This window comes from Mirounga leonina, unplaced genomic scaffold (assembly GCF_011800145.1).
Source record: "Mirounga leonina isolate KUSES-001 unplaced genomic scaffold, KU_Mleo_1.0 Mir_150, whole genome shotgun sequence".
In the NCBI taxonomy this organism is placed as follows: Eukaryota; Metazoa; Chordata; class Mammalia; order Carnivora; family Phocidae; genus Mirounga; species Mirounga leonina.
The window spans coordinates 22,223,549-22,238,288 of record NW_023270374.1 but is presented as its reverse complement, the minus strand read 5'-3'; the positions used below and the strand labels follow the sequence as shown (position 1 = coordinate 22,238,288).

General features: G+C 54.4%; 1 protein-coding gene across 3 annotated transcripts in view; it reads left to right on the top strand.

Moving 5' to 3' along the window:
• The window catches only part of SIRPA (signal regulatory protein alpha), a 43,071-nt gene that overhangs the window by 14,311 nt on the left and 14,020 nt on the right, over positions 1-14,740 (top strand). For all 3 annotated transcript variants that reach the window (XM_035006025.1, XM_035006023.1, XM_035006024.1), the window contains 4 exons: positions 3,769-4,122; positions 9,156-9,473; positions 10,064-10,411; positions 12,320-12,427. In XM_035006025.1, the coding sequence (XP_034861916.1) occupies positions 3,769-4,122; positions 9,156-9,473; positions 10,064-10,411; positions 12,320-12,427 (1,128 nt within the window). The remainder of the gene's footprint in view (positions 1-3,768; positions 4,123-9,155; positions 9,474-10,063; positions 10,412-12,319; positions 12,428-14,740) is intronic.

Sequence of the window (14,740 nt, the reverse complement as noted above, 5' to 3'; positions counted from 1 at the left end):
GTCTCCTTCTCTTGGACATTAGGACATTTCCAGTTTGTTATTTTTTAAGAACACCTGAGTGAACGAAGCAAAATGTTTGCTCATATTCTTAGTTATCTGAGTATGATTTTACATTGTTTTTACTCAATCATATTTTAACGACATCAAAATGTGGATTGCAGTTACCTTTGATGGTAAACTAGGAGATTATTGTTGTGTTTTTATACTTTTTCATTTTCTCTAAATGCTTTGCAATGAACAGGTTTTATTTGCATAATCACAAAATCATTTATAATTATGCCCTGCAAAAAATGTCCAGATTACCAGTTTTCGTGGTGGTGGCTCTTTAGGCCTCCGTGTAAGTCCACGTAGGGGATAGGCCGTAATTCACTTAGCCATCGCCTCTCACGGGCCGCCCGGGTTTTTTCTCCAGCTTTTTCAAGATCATCATGTGGGAACCCCACGCCCTGTTTGGGGTTGTGTCCTTGCAGAACAGCCCCGCAAAGGCTGGTGGACAGCTTTCACACCTTTGGTACATCCTGCCAAACTGCCTTCCCAAGAGGATGTTCCAATTTCCACTCCCACCAGCAGCGTGCGAGAATGCCTGCCCAGCCGCCCTACTCACCCGGAGATGGTTCAGGCCCCTGGACCGTGGCTCTCCCTTGCCAGGGAGGGCAGGGAGAGAGCAGGAAATGGTTTTGTTTGCGATGCCAGCATGATGACCCCAGGCCCAAAACCGCAGCAGTGATTTTTAACAAGCCTGGTTCCTAGAACAGAACCTGCCGAGAAAAAGAGAAGCAAAGCAAGCAAGGGAAAAGGAACCTCTCTGCTGGAAAAAACACACATATACACAGATTAAAATAATATTTGGCACTTACGTCGCACTTTTAAAATTCTTCAAACGCTTTATAAACACTAGCTAATTAATTAAGCCTCCTAAATCTGGCTGCAGTGGTGGAGAGAGCTCAAGAGGAGCTAAAAAAAAAGGGGGGGGGCCAGCCCTCCCCAACTCCAGATTTTATTGTCGCCTGCCCGGGGTGTGATTACAGGCCTCCGGCTGCACCCCAAGAATAGCCCTGCTCCAACACGTTGCACGCCTGGTTCTGCAACCATCTCCTGCTCGCGCCGCTCCCCTCACCAGCTGCTGACTCACGCCCCTGCGCCACGTTATTGATAAGGATAATAATAACTGACATCTATTCCGTGTGCCGGGGGGGGGGGGTGCCAGGCGCGGTCCCGGGCTCCCAGCTCGCGCCATCTCCTGGATATGCCTGTGGCAGCTCCACTCGACAGATGAGCAAAGACTCAGAGAGGGGCTTTGCCCAGGAGCAAATGCAGTCCCTCCTTCATTCATGAGTGCGTTCATTGAGCGCGTAGTTATTGAGGGCCCGGAGCGTGCCAGACAGTTCCAGGCAGGGGCTTGGAAACAGTTCCTTGTGGATGCCACATCCTGGTTGGGGGGAAACATGACAATCAAGTATATAAATGTTGTATCTGTGATAATAACGGGAACAGAAACTCAAATTTACCCAGCCCCTACGAGGCCGGCGCTTATGTCCTATTGTGTCCTAGTGCTCAGGACGGTCCTGGGGGGTGGACGCCGGTACCCCCACTTTGCGGATGATGGGATGGAGGCCCAGGGAGGGCAGGTGCTGAGCGGGTGCGGTGATGTTCTTGGCCCAAGTGATGGTGGGCTAAGAGGGGAACCAGCGCCTGTGCTCTCCCCCAGTGGCATTTCCAGTGCCTCCAGTGGCCCGTGCTGGAATGCAGACCCATTGGGGGTGTTCTTGGCTGCATGCTGCTGGTAGTGGCTTCTGGTATCTTGGGGTGGCCGGCTGCCTCTGGGGGCCTCCTCCGTGTGCCTGTCACACACCTGGCCACCAGCTCCACCCTGAGCCCCGGCCCTCTGTGGGCTCTGGATTCCTCCCTGCACAGGGAGGGTCGGGCCGCCGTCTGGCTGAAGCTCTGCCTCTCGGGCACTCGCCAGGAGAACCGGGTAACCCCCAGCCCGGGAGTCAGGCCTGGGACAATGGGCACAGGGGTAGAGAGGCCTGTTCTGAGGCCCTGGGCTTGCCAGCAGCGAGGGCAGAGACTGGAGTCCGTGGGCTTCCCAGGCTTTGGGCGCCCTGCCCCTGCCAGCGGGTGGTGCCAGGCCATGGGCTCGTGGCAGATTCCCAGCTCTCTCCTGCCCAGCCAGAGCCAGAGGGCATCAGCGGCCCCCTGTCTGGTGTACAAGGCAAAGGTGGCCTAGGACAAGGTGTCAGGATAGGGCAAGGTCACACTGCGGGTCAGTGAGTGACCAGGAGGAGACAGATTGACCGTCAGTACCTGCACCAGTTGCCACGACCCCAGGTCTGTTTTTTATTCTCTCTTCCCGTACTCCGTCCCCCTCCTCACTGTCCCTGCCTGTCCGCGTCTCCCTCAGCCTGTGTCTGTTGTCCCCACTCTCTGTCTCCCGGCCTCTGTGTTTCTCCAAGGGCTTTATGATCTCTCCTCTCTCCCCCACCCCCACCTGGGTCAGAATTGGGCCCTGGGTGCACTGTGACATGAGTATCTCGGCAGCTTCTCTCGGCAGCTTCCCACTGCCTGGTCACCTTCCTGGCTGTGTCCCCCCGACCCCCCCCACACCATGTCCTCTGCCCGGAGTCTCTGTCTCACATGCCCCACTGCTCTCCAGTTTGGGGCTCAGGCCCCTCCCTTTCACCACGCCTAGGAAGCCTTCCAGCTACCCAGCCCGGAGCCCTTGAGGCCTAATGTGCGTCCAGCCCCTGCTTGTCCCCAGTATCCAGGATGGCCTGGCCTGCAGGTGCATTAGCAAGGGTGGGGGGGAAGTTCGCACAACAGATCCCCCCCCCATTTATTTGTTGTGTGATGACAATAGCTTCCCTGTGCCCCACGTGGTGCTAAGTAACTTCTGTGTGTCATTGCATTTTCTTCTCAGAACAAAGCAGAGGGCTAGGGGATGCTCTACCCATCTTGTAGATAAGGAAACTGAGTCTCAAAACCAAAGGATAAACGCGGGTCACGTGTGAATAAAAGGCGAGCCAGGTTTCAGACCGGCTCAGATGGTTCCAAAGACCAGATGCTTCTTTTTGACGCTGTCCCTGGCCACGGTTGTTGTTTGGTCCTGCCAGAGATCCATCGAGATGGGGTCACAGTAACTGACTGACAGATGAGGAAACTGAGGCTCGAGAGCCATGGAGAGACCTGCCCAGACTAAGGGCAGCACTCCCATCCACATCCACATCCTGTTGGATGTTCTTGGCCCAAGTGATGGCCATAGTCACGGAGAAGTAAGGCCTGAGCCAGGACTCAAATCCAAGTCCTCCCGCCTCATGACTCCAGAGCTTGGACGAGCCCCAGCTGCTGGGTGTGGCTTCCCTGCTCGGGGCCTGCTTCCTGGGCCAGGCCCAAAAGAACCTAAGCTCCCCATAGAGCCCCACGCACACCGTGCTGCCCCCCACCTCTGAGCCCCTGCCCCGCTGTGCCCTCTGTGAGGAACACTGTGCCCCTTACATCCTGGGAGGTTCAGAGCTCAGCTCAGACATGACTCTTCCGGAGAGGACTCAGGACCTCCAGCCTGCTCCCTGACACATCATGAACCTCAGTTTCCTCGGTTGTGATGGGGTCTCACGTTACAGGCTCGTGGTGAGGGCTGCATGCCACGTACATGCAACGTGCCTAGGTCAAGGCCCGCTCACGGTGTGCACTCACTCACTGAGCTGTTGTGGATACACACGTGAGGAGACACCCAGGATCACGTCAGGATGATCTTTGTTTTCCCTCCAGGTGTGGCAGGTGAGGCGGAGCTGCAGGTGATCCAGCCTAAGAATTCAGTGTCTGTCGCAGCCGGACAGACAGCCACTCTGCACTGCACCCTGACCTCCCTGCTCCCCCTTGGGACGGTTGAGTGGTTCAGGGGAACAGGGCCAGCCCGGGAGTTAATCTTCAGTTTCAGAGCAGGCCGCTACCCCCGAGTGACAAATGTTGCAGATACCACAAGGAGAAACACCACGGACTTTTCCATCCGCATCAGTAACATCACCCCAGCAGACGCTGGAACCTACTACTGTGTGAAGTTCCAGAAAGGGAACCCTGATGTGGAGTTTAAATCTGGACCAGGCACTCAACTCATAGTGAGCGGTGAGTATGGCCGGGGGCTCCTTTGTCCTCTGGTTGTGACAACAAGTCAATAAGAATGCCCTCCATTGTCTGAGCAAGAGCTAAGGATCAGGTTCTGAGGTGGGTGCCCCTGACTTCAGCCCCTCCCACAGATCAGGGAAGTTGAGACCTGGGGAGGTCATGCTATTTGCTCAAGGCCCCCCGGCTGATAAATGGTGGGAAAATCTAGAACCCCAGTCTGAGGGCTCCACAGCTCTCGCCTTTTCCTATCCTGACCAGCCCTCTGGTTCCAGGGATGAGGGACTAATAGTCTGAGTGACTTGCCCAGTCAGAAGGTCCCACCTCACTCTTACCTCCAGAGAGCACCCCCCTCCATGTGGGTGACTCTTCTCTTTACTCAGCACTTACTGAGCACCTGCTGTGTGCAGGCTCTGCGCTGGGTGCTGGGGAAGCAGCAGGGAACAAAACAGGGAAGGGCTCCTCTCTCATGAAGCTTACGTTCACTTCTGTTCCAACGAGGACAGACCCATCCAGGGCAGAGAGAAGGAAGAACGTGTTTCTTTATTTCATCTTCAGAAACATCACACAGAAAAGACATTCCTGAGAGGTACAGACTCACTGTTTACTCTGACGGCCCAGGTTGGAGATGCCAGAGGTTGGGCCTTTGCTGTGGGTCTGTCCAGAAACAGTGGAGCCTGGTTCAGGGACCGACTCACACAGTGGCTGCAGGCTCCGAGCAGACCTGGGGCACCCAGAATGTCCTCACCCAGGGAAGAGGGGCCCATGTGGGTGAATAGGGTTGTCCCGTTGACGTAAAGATGATCATTTAGGGTTTTCTGCCAGGGGCCCGGGATCTGGAACCCTGAGCTGTCAGCACGCAAAGGCCCCATCTAGCCCAGCCTTCCATGTACACATTCAGAGCCTGTCACGAGATGACAGGTCTTGCTCATGCTCATGTATCCAGTGAGTGAGGAGATTGTTCCAGAACCCATCTGATTCCTGGCAGGTTTCTTCCTGCCCCAGCTTTGGATACTGTTTCCATGGAAGAGCCTGGTGCATAGTAGGTGCTGAATAAAACCAAGTTACACTGACCCTTTGAACAGGGAGCCAGTATTTCTCCGTTTCATCATTTTTCCAGAGGTTCAGATGGTACATCCCTCTCCTTTAAAATACTGTATTCTGTTCTTCAACAATATGCATTAAGAAGAAGAGTCTTTGGGGGGAGGTGGGCTAGCTTTGCACCCCCAGATCAGACAGATATGCAAACATCTGATGAAGTGTTGAGCCTGTTCCTGGAGGCCATGGTTCCACATACATAAGAACATCAGGAGTCTTTCCCTGTTGCGTGGTGTTGCTCCTTCACTGAACAGCCTGGGGGCAGCGGCCCGGAGAGAGCAGAGGGATCCCCGCGATCCCAGCAACACCGGGCACCCCATTCCTGGCTCTGCAGACAGGATGATGGGGAGGCACTTCCTGGTGGGTGTCTGGAGCCCTCTGAGCAAGGGTTCATATTCTAGACTCAGCTGTTGGGACCCCACATCTTTGCTCCATTGCTACAGGGTCAGCAGCTCTGGGCACCCAGAGGGACCCCTCCTCATAAGTGTTTGCAGTGGAGAATGTCAGAGGGACAAGGAAGGTGGTGGTCACTGTTGGGCTAAAGAAGGCGCTCTGTTGTGAATGTGAAGGCTAGGGGCCACAGGAAATCCCCCCTGGGGTTACAGTGGGGAGTGAGGAAGAGCCCCTTGGTTTCCCTCAGCCTCAGTCTCCTCACCTGTAAAATGGTGATATCATGGACTCCTTTTCGGAGAGCTGGAAGGATCTAAGGCGCTCTGTCTGTGTCACCGGCACAGAGGAGGGGGCCCCAAATCTAGGTGTGCCTTCAGGGTTGTGACCCGGCTCCCCTTGCTGGGTTCTGTTGCCTCGCCATAGAAAGTGGGTCATCACGCCAGCCTCGGCAGGATGTTAGGAGGCCACAGAGAGCCGGGTGAGGGGACAGACCCTCAGTGAGCCCTGGGTACTCCCCCCAGAACTGTGCGATCCTGGGCTAGTCTCCGTTTCCCTTGGGGCCTCTGTGTCCCGTCTGTGACCTGGGGATAATCAGGCTGCTGGTCAGGGGGGCTGACGATTGGAGAGGAGATCCAGGAGGCCCCAGATGTGGAGGTTAGGCGATTCTTGGGCATCCGTACACAGCGGCCGAGAGCACGGCCGAACCCCACTGCCCGGGCTCCCGGCCAGCTCTGCCTCCCCTGCTCTGTGACCTCTGACAAGTCATCCACACGTTGGGTTTGGTGTCCTTGTCTGTCTGCGACAGCCTGACCCCACAGAGCCACTGCAGGGACTGAATGAGTGAATGCCTTAAAGCACCTACAGCAGGGCCTGGCATGTGGTCAGTGTCCCAGGAATGTAGCTAGGATATGCCCGGGCCACAGGACCTTGGCCGGGTCACTCTTCCTCCCAGACCTCGAATGTAAGTGGGGTTTGGAGGGTGACGTTGGGTGCCTTGCAACCTGGGCTGCTCATTTAGAATCACCTGGGAAGGGGCGCCTGGGTGGCTCAGTCGGTTAAGCGACTGCCTTCGGCTCAGGTCATGATCCTGGAGTCCCGGGATCGAGTCCCGCATCAGGCTCCCTGCTCAGCAGGGGGTCTGCTTCTCCCTCTGACCCTCCCCCCTCTCATGCTCTCTCTATCTCATTCTCTCTCTCAAATAAATAAATAAAATCTTAAAAAAAAAAAAAAAAAATCACCTGGGAAAAAAAGATCCCCAGCCCCTGGCTCCCCCCTAGATATTCTGACTTATTTCGTCAGACGTGAGCCTGGGCAGGTGAATTTTTTAACCACTCCAGAGGCTCCTAATGCACAGCCCGGGCTGAAGAGCCCTAAGCTGGATGTTCCCCGAGGTCACAGAGGAAACACTGAATTTTTTCCCCCCTTGTGCTCCTGGGGCTGGGAGAGGAGATTTGTGGTGGGTGGATGTTTCAGGAGAGCTGTGCCCTCGACAGCTGTTTGGGAAATGAGCCTGAATGGAGTGGCCAGGACACCCTCCCAAGGAGCATGCCTGGGGCTGAGCTGCTCCCTGCCCTCCAGCCCAGGGAGGGGCAGCCAACACCCTGCTCAGATCCGAGCTTCACAGCTAGGGGACCTTCCCATCTTTCAGCATGCGTGCGTCCGAACATGGGCCGGAGTCCCCACAAAGACTCGCCACTCAGCCCCAGAGCCCTCCCTGCCTCAACACACCCCAAATGTCATGACCAAAATCTGTCCCTCTTTCGAAACGCTCCCAGCTTTCTGTAAATAGCTAATCTGCTGGAATACGCTGTGATCTTGTTTGTTTTGAAAGCCAGTTCGCCAAACTTGTTTCCTGAGGGGATTATTAAAAGAGGGAGAGAATCATAATTTGCTGGTTTCTGCTGCTTTTCTCATTTGGGGTTTTGCATGGCAGGCCTTGGGACTCTTCTTGTGTTCCCGCTAAGCTTTGGTTTTGCCTTCTTACAGCCGAAAGGACAAATAGGTAGTGTCAGAAGTAGTCACGAGCAGATCTTATGATAATAATCATCGGTGTTGTTTATTGAGGACCTACTGTATGCCAGGTTCTGCGTTTTTATTACATACATCCTCACATGTCACCAAGGTGGTGTTTTGACCCGCTTTGTACCAAAACAGACACGCAGGTGCAGGAAGAAAAAAAAAGAGCAGCTAAAATGAATCAGTCTTGTGTGGGGTGGGGGGAGCTCTGCCCTTTATTCACTGCATGCCCTGGGCCAGCCATGGCATGGCTCAGCCTCCCTGAGCCTTGGCCCATAAATGGGACCATACTGGGGCCCCCCTCAAAGGGCTGGCTGAGGGATAAAGGAGCTGAGGGGCGAGGAGGAATCAGCCCAGTGTCAGGTGCCCAAGACACTGCCCAGAGTGGTAACGGAGCCCAGCACTTTGTCCCTCTAGGGGTATCCGGGCTGCTGGTGATTTTATGACTTCACTTATTCACGTGACCTCAACATGTTTGATGTGTTTTAGGAAGCAAGTTAAATATTTACAAATGTGAATATTTGTAATATTTTCTATGTTTGTTGTGGAAGGTTTTGGGTAATAATTAACAATTTGGAGACACCCTATAGGACCTTCTGTGGGCGAAAGGCATCCCCCCCCCTTTTGATTCACGGATGTGTGTGTGCTTTCAGGACACAGGACGGCTTCTCCCTGCTTGTAGTCCCGTGTCTCTGTCCTTGAAATTAATTCACGATTAAGAAATTAACCAACTTGGGCTTTCTCAGCACTCAGCAATCTTGGTTTTCAACCCAAAACGGACCCAAGAGAAGAACGCAGTTTCAGAAAAACATCCCGTCATTTCCTCCCTCTTGGATTTAGGGATGGCACAGATTAGACCCTATGGAATATTTGTGGAGAGAGTGAAAACTAAAGTAAATTCATAAATACCTGAGCGGAGGGCTCTGGGTGTGAATTAGGTTTGGGATAAAGATAGATCTGTGTTTGTTTGGTTCTGAGAAGCATTTCAGTGTTTTATTCAAAGTAAAACCGCTTACATTCCCTTACTTTCCCCTCCCTGCAACCCCGGGAAGGAGAAAGGCATGCTGTCCCATGTCACAGAGGAAGAGCCACGCGGTGCCACGGCCACCCCTCCCGTGGACTGGCCAGCCTGGTCCCGGCTTCCATGGGGGTCCCGCCGCACCCCTGCTTCCCCTGCACAGCCTGCTGCACAGCCTCTCTGAACTCAGTGAGGTTTGCAGGGAGGCGGCTAGGATGGTTGATACCAAGAGTGAGACCCAACAGGAATGTCGTTCCGGTGCCCAGATCGGTGGGAAGTCACCTGGCAGAGGCGAGAAGGGGGACTTGAACTCAGGCCTGGACCTGCACCTGGGCCCTGCTCCCCGACTCAGAGTTCAGCTCTGGAACCTCAGGTCCTCCTCTGTGGGATGAGGGGATGACACGGCCCTCCCCACGCTATCAGAAGGGCGGAGGGTTCTCCACAGTGTCACACACGTATCCTTGGTGCTGATGACCACAGTCATGCTTACTGTTCATAAATGCTCCTCTTGTAGCCAAACCCTCTCCCCCCGTGGTGTCGGGTCCCACGGCCAGGGCCTCGCCTGAGCAGACAGTGAACTTCACCTGCAACTCCCATGGCTTCTCCCCCAAAAACATCACCCTGAGATGGTTCAAAAACGGGAATGAGCTGGCAGCCTCCCAGACCACCGTGGACCCAGAGGGAAACAGCACTTCCTACAGCGTCTCCAGCACAACCAGGCTGGTGCTGGCCCCGGGGGACGTTCGCTCCCAGGTCATCTGCGAGGTGACCCACGTGACCCTGCAGGGTCCTCCTCTTCGTGGGACTGCCAACTTGTCTGAGGTCCTCCGAGGTAGATGCCCCTCACCCCCAGCCCAAGCCCGGGTCTGGCCCCCAAGTCTCTGAGCCTGCCCCTCCCCCCACTCTCTGCCCCAGGCGGTCCATTGCCTGAAGTCTGACTCCTGACAGACCCTCCCAGTCACCCTGCACCTAGGTGTACGGTCCCCTCCTATGGTTTTCATGGCAGCTGGGGGGTGAACACCTATCATGTGCCAAGCACTGTGCTGGGTAGGTCATTTAGTTTAACATAGCAATTCCAATTATTGAGCACCTGCTGTAATCCACGCCACCGTGTGCTTGGTGATGTCATTTATTTTGCTGATTATTCTATTCCGGCTGCATGCCACGGGCTGAGGATCTTGATTTCACTCATTCTTACCCTAATAGGAGCTACCAGTCCTTGAGCACCTACTGTGTGCTGGGCACTGTGCTTAGGGATTTCATTCATATGCAAAGGCTACCCTCAGTGTTTGAGCACCAGCTGCATGCCTAGCCCTGTTCTGGGTGATTCCCTTGCTGTGTGGGGGAAGCTAAGTTCTCGAGCCCCTCCCCCGTGATCTGTCTGTTCCATGAGGTCAGAGCTTCTGCTCTGTGCTCTTTCAGTTCCGCCCACCTTGGAGGTTTCCCAGGAACCCGTGGCAGGGGACCAGGTGAAGGTCACTTGCCAAGTGAAGAAGTTCTACCCCCAGCGCCTACAGCTGACCTGGCTGGAGAACGGAAACATGTCCCGAACAGAAACGGCCTCGACAGCCTCGACAGCCTCAAACCTCATAGAGAACAAGGATGGGACGTTTAACTGGACGAGCTGGCTCCTGGTGAACTCATCCGCCCACAGGGAAGATGTGGTGTTCACCTGCCAGGTGCAGCATGACGGGCAGCCCGCGGTCACCAAAAACCATACCTTTATGGCCTCTGCCCACCAGAAGGATCAGGAAACCCATAAAACCCAGGGTGAGGCCTCAATGCCGACTGTCCTGGCACTTTAAATTTTATCTTTTTTTTACCACTAAAAGTAGTAATTCCTGTTTATTATGGAATAATCTAGAAGTCTGTAGATATAAAGTCAAATTTTACAGTGAGTGCCCCACCCCCAAAGCCCACACCTTAGCAGTGACCACCGGTAAGAATTTGGTACATATCTTTGTAGATCTTTTGACAGAAGCATGCATTGGAGAAAGACGCTGGGGGTGGGGGGCGGGGGGTGGGGGGACATTGGCCTTTTTCTAGCTTCCTGCCTCCTGTTTCTGCACCTGACAGAGACTGTCACCCCCCAGGCCAGCCATCCCCTCCTGCTGTTCTTTCTCACCTTGGCTTTGTCCCCCTGGCTGCCTTCGCAGGCCTGCACCCCTGGAATGGGATGGGGGCTTCAGAATCTTTGCGCCTTACCTCAGGTAGAATCACTGCTGTGATGAATGACCTTGCACAGACTCTGTTACTTGTGCAGCTGTTTTTGGGGGACGATTTCCCAAAGAGCATTTCTGGGCCAAAGTGCATGCCCAGTTAAGACGGCGACAGCCCTGGCACTCCCCCGTTCCAGGGAGAGGTGTCGGGTGTGATTTTCTCAGCCCCTCCCAACCTGTTGTCGACATCTCTATCTTCTCTCTTCAGAGTAGCAGCTCCTCGTTGGCATTTTCGTGCCACTGTGGAACGTTCCATCACTCGTCATTAGCATGGCTCTGCCTTGCATCTGGCTGAGGGTTTCAACAGAGACCATTTCTTTCCCCAGTGCATCCTGTGAGGGAATAGGGGAGCTCTGGGAGCCTTGGGGCCCGCAAGGTGTCCCTTTGATGTCACTGATGCCTGGTTCTCATAGGATGAGGCCCATACTAGGAGATAGGACGTGTGGATTTCGACTCTGGCTCTGTCATAGACGTGCTGGGTGACCTTGGACAAGTCAGTGCCTCTCTCTGGGCCCCTTCGCTTGCTCACGGCAGTGTTGGAGCTTGACCCTTCAGCTCCGAGACTCAGCTGCCAGGGACCATGGCTGTCTTGTTCAGCATCGTAGCTTCAGGACCTGGCACATAGTATACACTCAGGAAATGCTTTTAAAAAGAATGAGAGAGTGAGTGAGTGAGTTGGTTGATTGTTTAGTTAGTAGGTTAATCGTCAGAGCTATCCAATGAGGTAGAGAGGATTATTGGCCTCCGTAACATGAGAGGAGGTCAGTATGTAGAGGGAGGTTTGAATGACTGGCTCAAGGTCACCCGGCCAGGCACGTTGATATGAACCCACGTTTCTGCAGCTCAGAGCTCTGCTCCTGACTACCCACAATGCTCTGGTGCAGGAGCCCCCACTTGTGCCCTGGCTCCAGCCCTACCCACACGGTCGCCATTACAAGTGACCTGGGTTCCGAGCTCCTCTGCCCCAGTCCCAGGCACAGATGAGTAGACAGCTCCTGAGAACTCTGTAGAGTCCAGTAACCAGCTGCACATGTCTGCCATTGGTCCCCATCCCTCGACAGCCCCCCTCCCAGTGTGTGAGAGCCAGTTGCGACTCAGAGTTTCGGACAGACCTGGGCCGCCATGGTGGCCACTCTGGTTCATTCCAGGTGAGAAGGAACATGTTTCTGTTCCTTGGGAGTGAGATTTCTGCCCATGTCCCGAGGCCAGGCTTCCTCCATCACCATCAGCAACGAACGTTTTCCCTCCTGGCACCTCGGCATGGGTTTGGCACGGCCCACGGGTGACCCACGTGGGGAAGTGCGTGCCTACCCACGAACGTGCCCGTGTGGCTCAAAACATGTGTGGCCAGAGGTTCTCAGTTAATGATGCCTACCTAGCGGTGAAAAGGGGTGGTGGGTATTAAGTTTCACTGTTTTTAATTTGCATACATGAAACCTCTATTCCCTGTGGTCCCTAGACAATAACGACAGCCGGAGTATCTTCATTGTGGTGGGTGTGGTTTGTGCCTTGCTGGTGGCTCTGCTGATCGCAGCCCTCTACCTCCTCCGAATCCGACAGAAGAAAGGTGCGTGTGTCCTCCTCTTCCTCCCCAAGAGTTGGCCCCTGGGCTGTCCTTCCCCGAGGGAGAGGCCATGAGGGTGCTTTGAGCTAACGTAGCTGAAGCCGTGAGGAAGTCCAGTTGCTTCCACAAGAAGCCCAGCGGTAACAGTGTCGAGGCTGACACAGACCTTCGCCAGGCAGGAATGTGGATGGTATCCGCCTCCCCCCAACCCGGTGGGTCCCTCCCTCAGCCTCACCTTGTGGTTCCAAGATAGCCGTCACTGCTCCAGGCCTCACATCCTCCCGGGACACCTACCAAATTGGGAAGCAGGGAGATGCCGGGGCACGAAGGGGATCTCAGGAGGGAAACATTATTTGCCAGGAACCCCAGGAAACATCTGCTTTCCTCTTACCCATCCAGGTACATGCCCAGCCCCTAGGCAGGGGGTGGGGGGGGTGGGGGGGCGGGAGGAGGTGCGGATCATACGAGCACCTCCTCCAAGAGTGCTGAGAAAGATTAAGTGGGCGATGTCATGTAAAATGTTCAGAGAGTGCCTGGCACACAGCAGGGTGCTCAGTAAACGTTAGCTCCTGTTGTCAGTATTGTACGCGAGCCCAGAAGCAGGCGCCGCCTTCCCGGAAAGCTGTCGTCTCAGCGGCAAGGCACACAGCCTTGGACTCCGCAGCAGGAGGGTCCAAGCGCAAATCTAGGACATCATACCCTGGTTTGTGTGCATGCCTGTGTGTGGAGTTGTTGCTTTGCCAAGGCTTCTGACTTCGGAATCAGACAAACCAGCGTTCCACAGCCTTGTTACATGTTCTAAACGATCAGTTTGGCCTCTGCGAGCCTCAGTTTCTGCATCTGTAAAATGGTTATAGCAATGCTTCCCTTGGAGGAGAGTCACGAAACACAAATAAGCTCACAAGTAAGCTAATATTCTCAGACCTCAGAAAATACATGTTCTCTTTGCCACTCATGGAGGAGACAATTTTAAGCCAGTGTTTCTGAAACTTATTTGACTACAAGTTATAAAAACACGTGTCATGTCTCCACTCAAGACACACCACACTCCTGTAGATAAAATTGGAACTCTGATATTTTCTTTTCTGTCATATTCTAGACTAAATTCTCTTTAAAATGCTGGTTGTGACCCACCATATGCCACAGACCGCAAAGCGCTGTCCTGAGCTGCATTTCTGCACCCGGACCCCTGGGCTGGGCTCAAATGGGCGCGTTGTTCATCAGTCACACATCTCTGTACCCCCTCCCCTCTGCTTCCCACGCTTCCCTCCCTCCTGGACTGGCTGGTAGGACTCAGCTGTGAGTACTGGCCAAGCCTTAGCCTCCCCATCCAGAAGGGCTGGCATCCGGCCCCGCCTCTCTGGAATCTGGAAGAGTTTCTGCCAGGTGATCTACCTGGTGGTTTTCCCTCAAGTCCAAGCCTTCACATCACAGGGGAAGGGCAGAGAAGCAGGCTCCACTGCCCACTGAGGGTGACAGGCCAGCCCATCGGATGGCATTCATGGTGGCCATGAGTGAAATCCCAGCCCCTCTTTAGCAGGCTCATCCCTGGGCGCCTTGTCAGGCTCTGGCACATGCGCACTCATTACTGTGGGCTTGGGCGTTAGGAACCGGGTGTTCCAGAAGAGGAACGGGGCTTGGAGAGCTGCAGACGCTGGCGAAGGCTGCCCAACCCCTGAGTGACGGGTCTAGCTGTGTGCAGAGCCCAGCTCTCACACATAGGCTCTGGTGACAGTGACAACTAGCGCTCGCTCCGTCCTTCTGACGTGCCACACACTTTTCTCACCACAGACCTCTGTGGTGGTTTTACTAACCTGCTTTTACAGAGGAGCAAACTTAGGCATGGAGAAGTTACAAAATTTGCCCAGGGCCTCAGCTGCTAAGCGGTGGGGCCAAGATTCAAATGTGACCTGAGGGACTGTGTCTGGGACCGCTCTGCACATCATCTCTGCCTTAATGAGATGACCCTTCTCTCCTCGGTGGTCCCTGGAGGGGTCTGCCCATCCTCTACATCGATACTTGCAATGAAAATGTCCTGATTTCAGCTCTATTGCTTACTAGCTGTGTGACCCTAGGCAGCCCCCCCAGTCTCTCTGGTATAAAATGAGGGTGATTGGTGTCCTATGATTGGACTCCCTGAGACAGCTCGTATCCCAGCACTTTGCAGCCCATCAGCTTCCATTCAGACATTGGTTGCTGAGCTGCAGCCTTCCCATCTGGTACCACCTCACCTAAAAAATCCACTACCTGGCAGGGAGAATTCTTGCATTGTGGCAGCCTCTAGCCTGGTAGAATGCAGTGCAGAGCACATTTGGT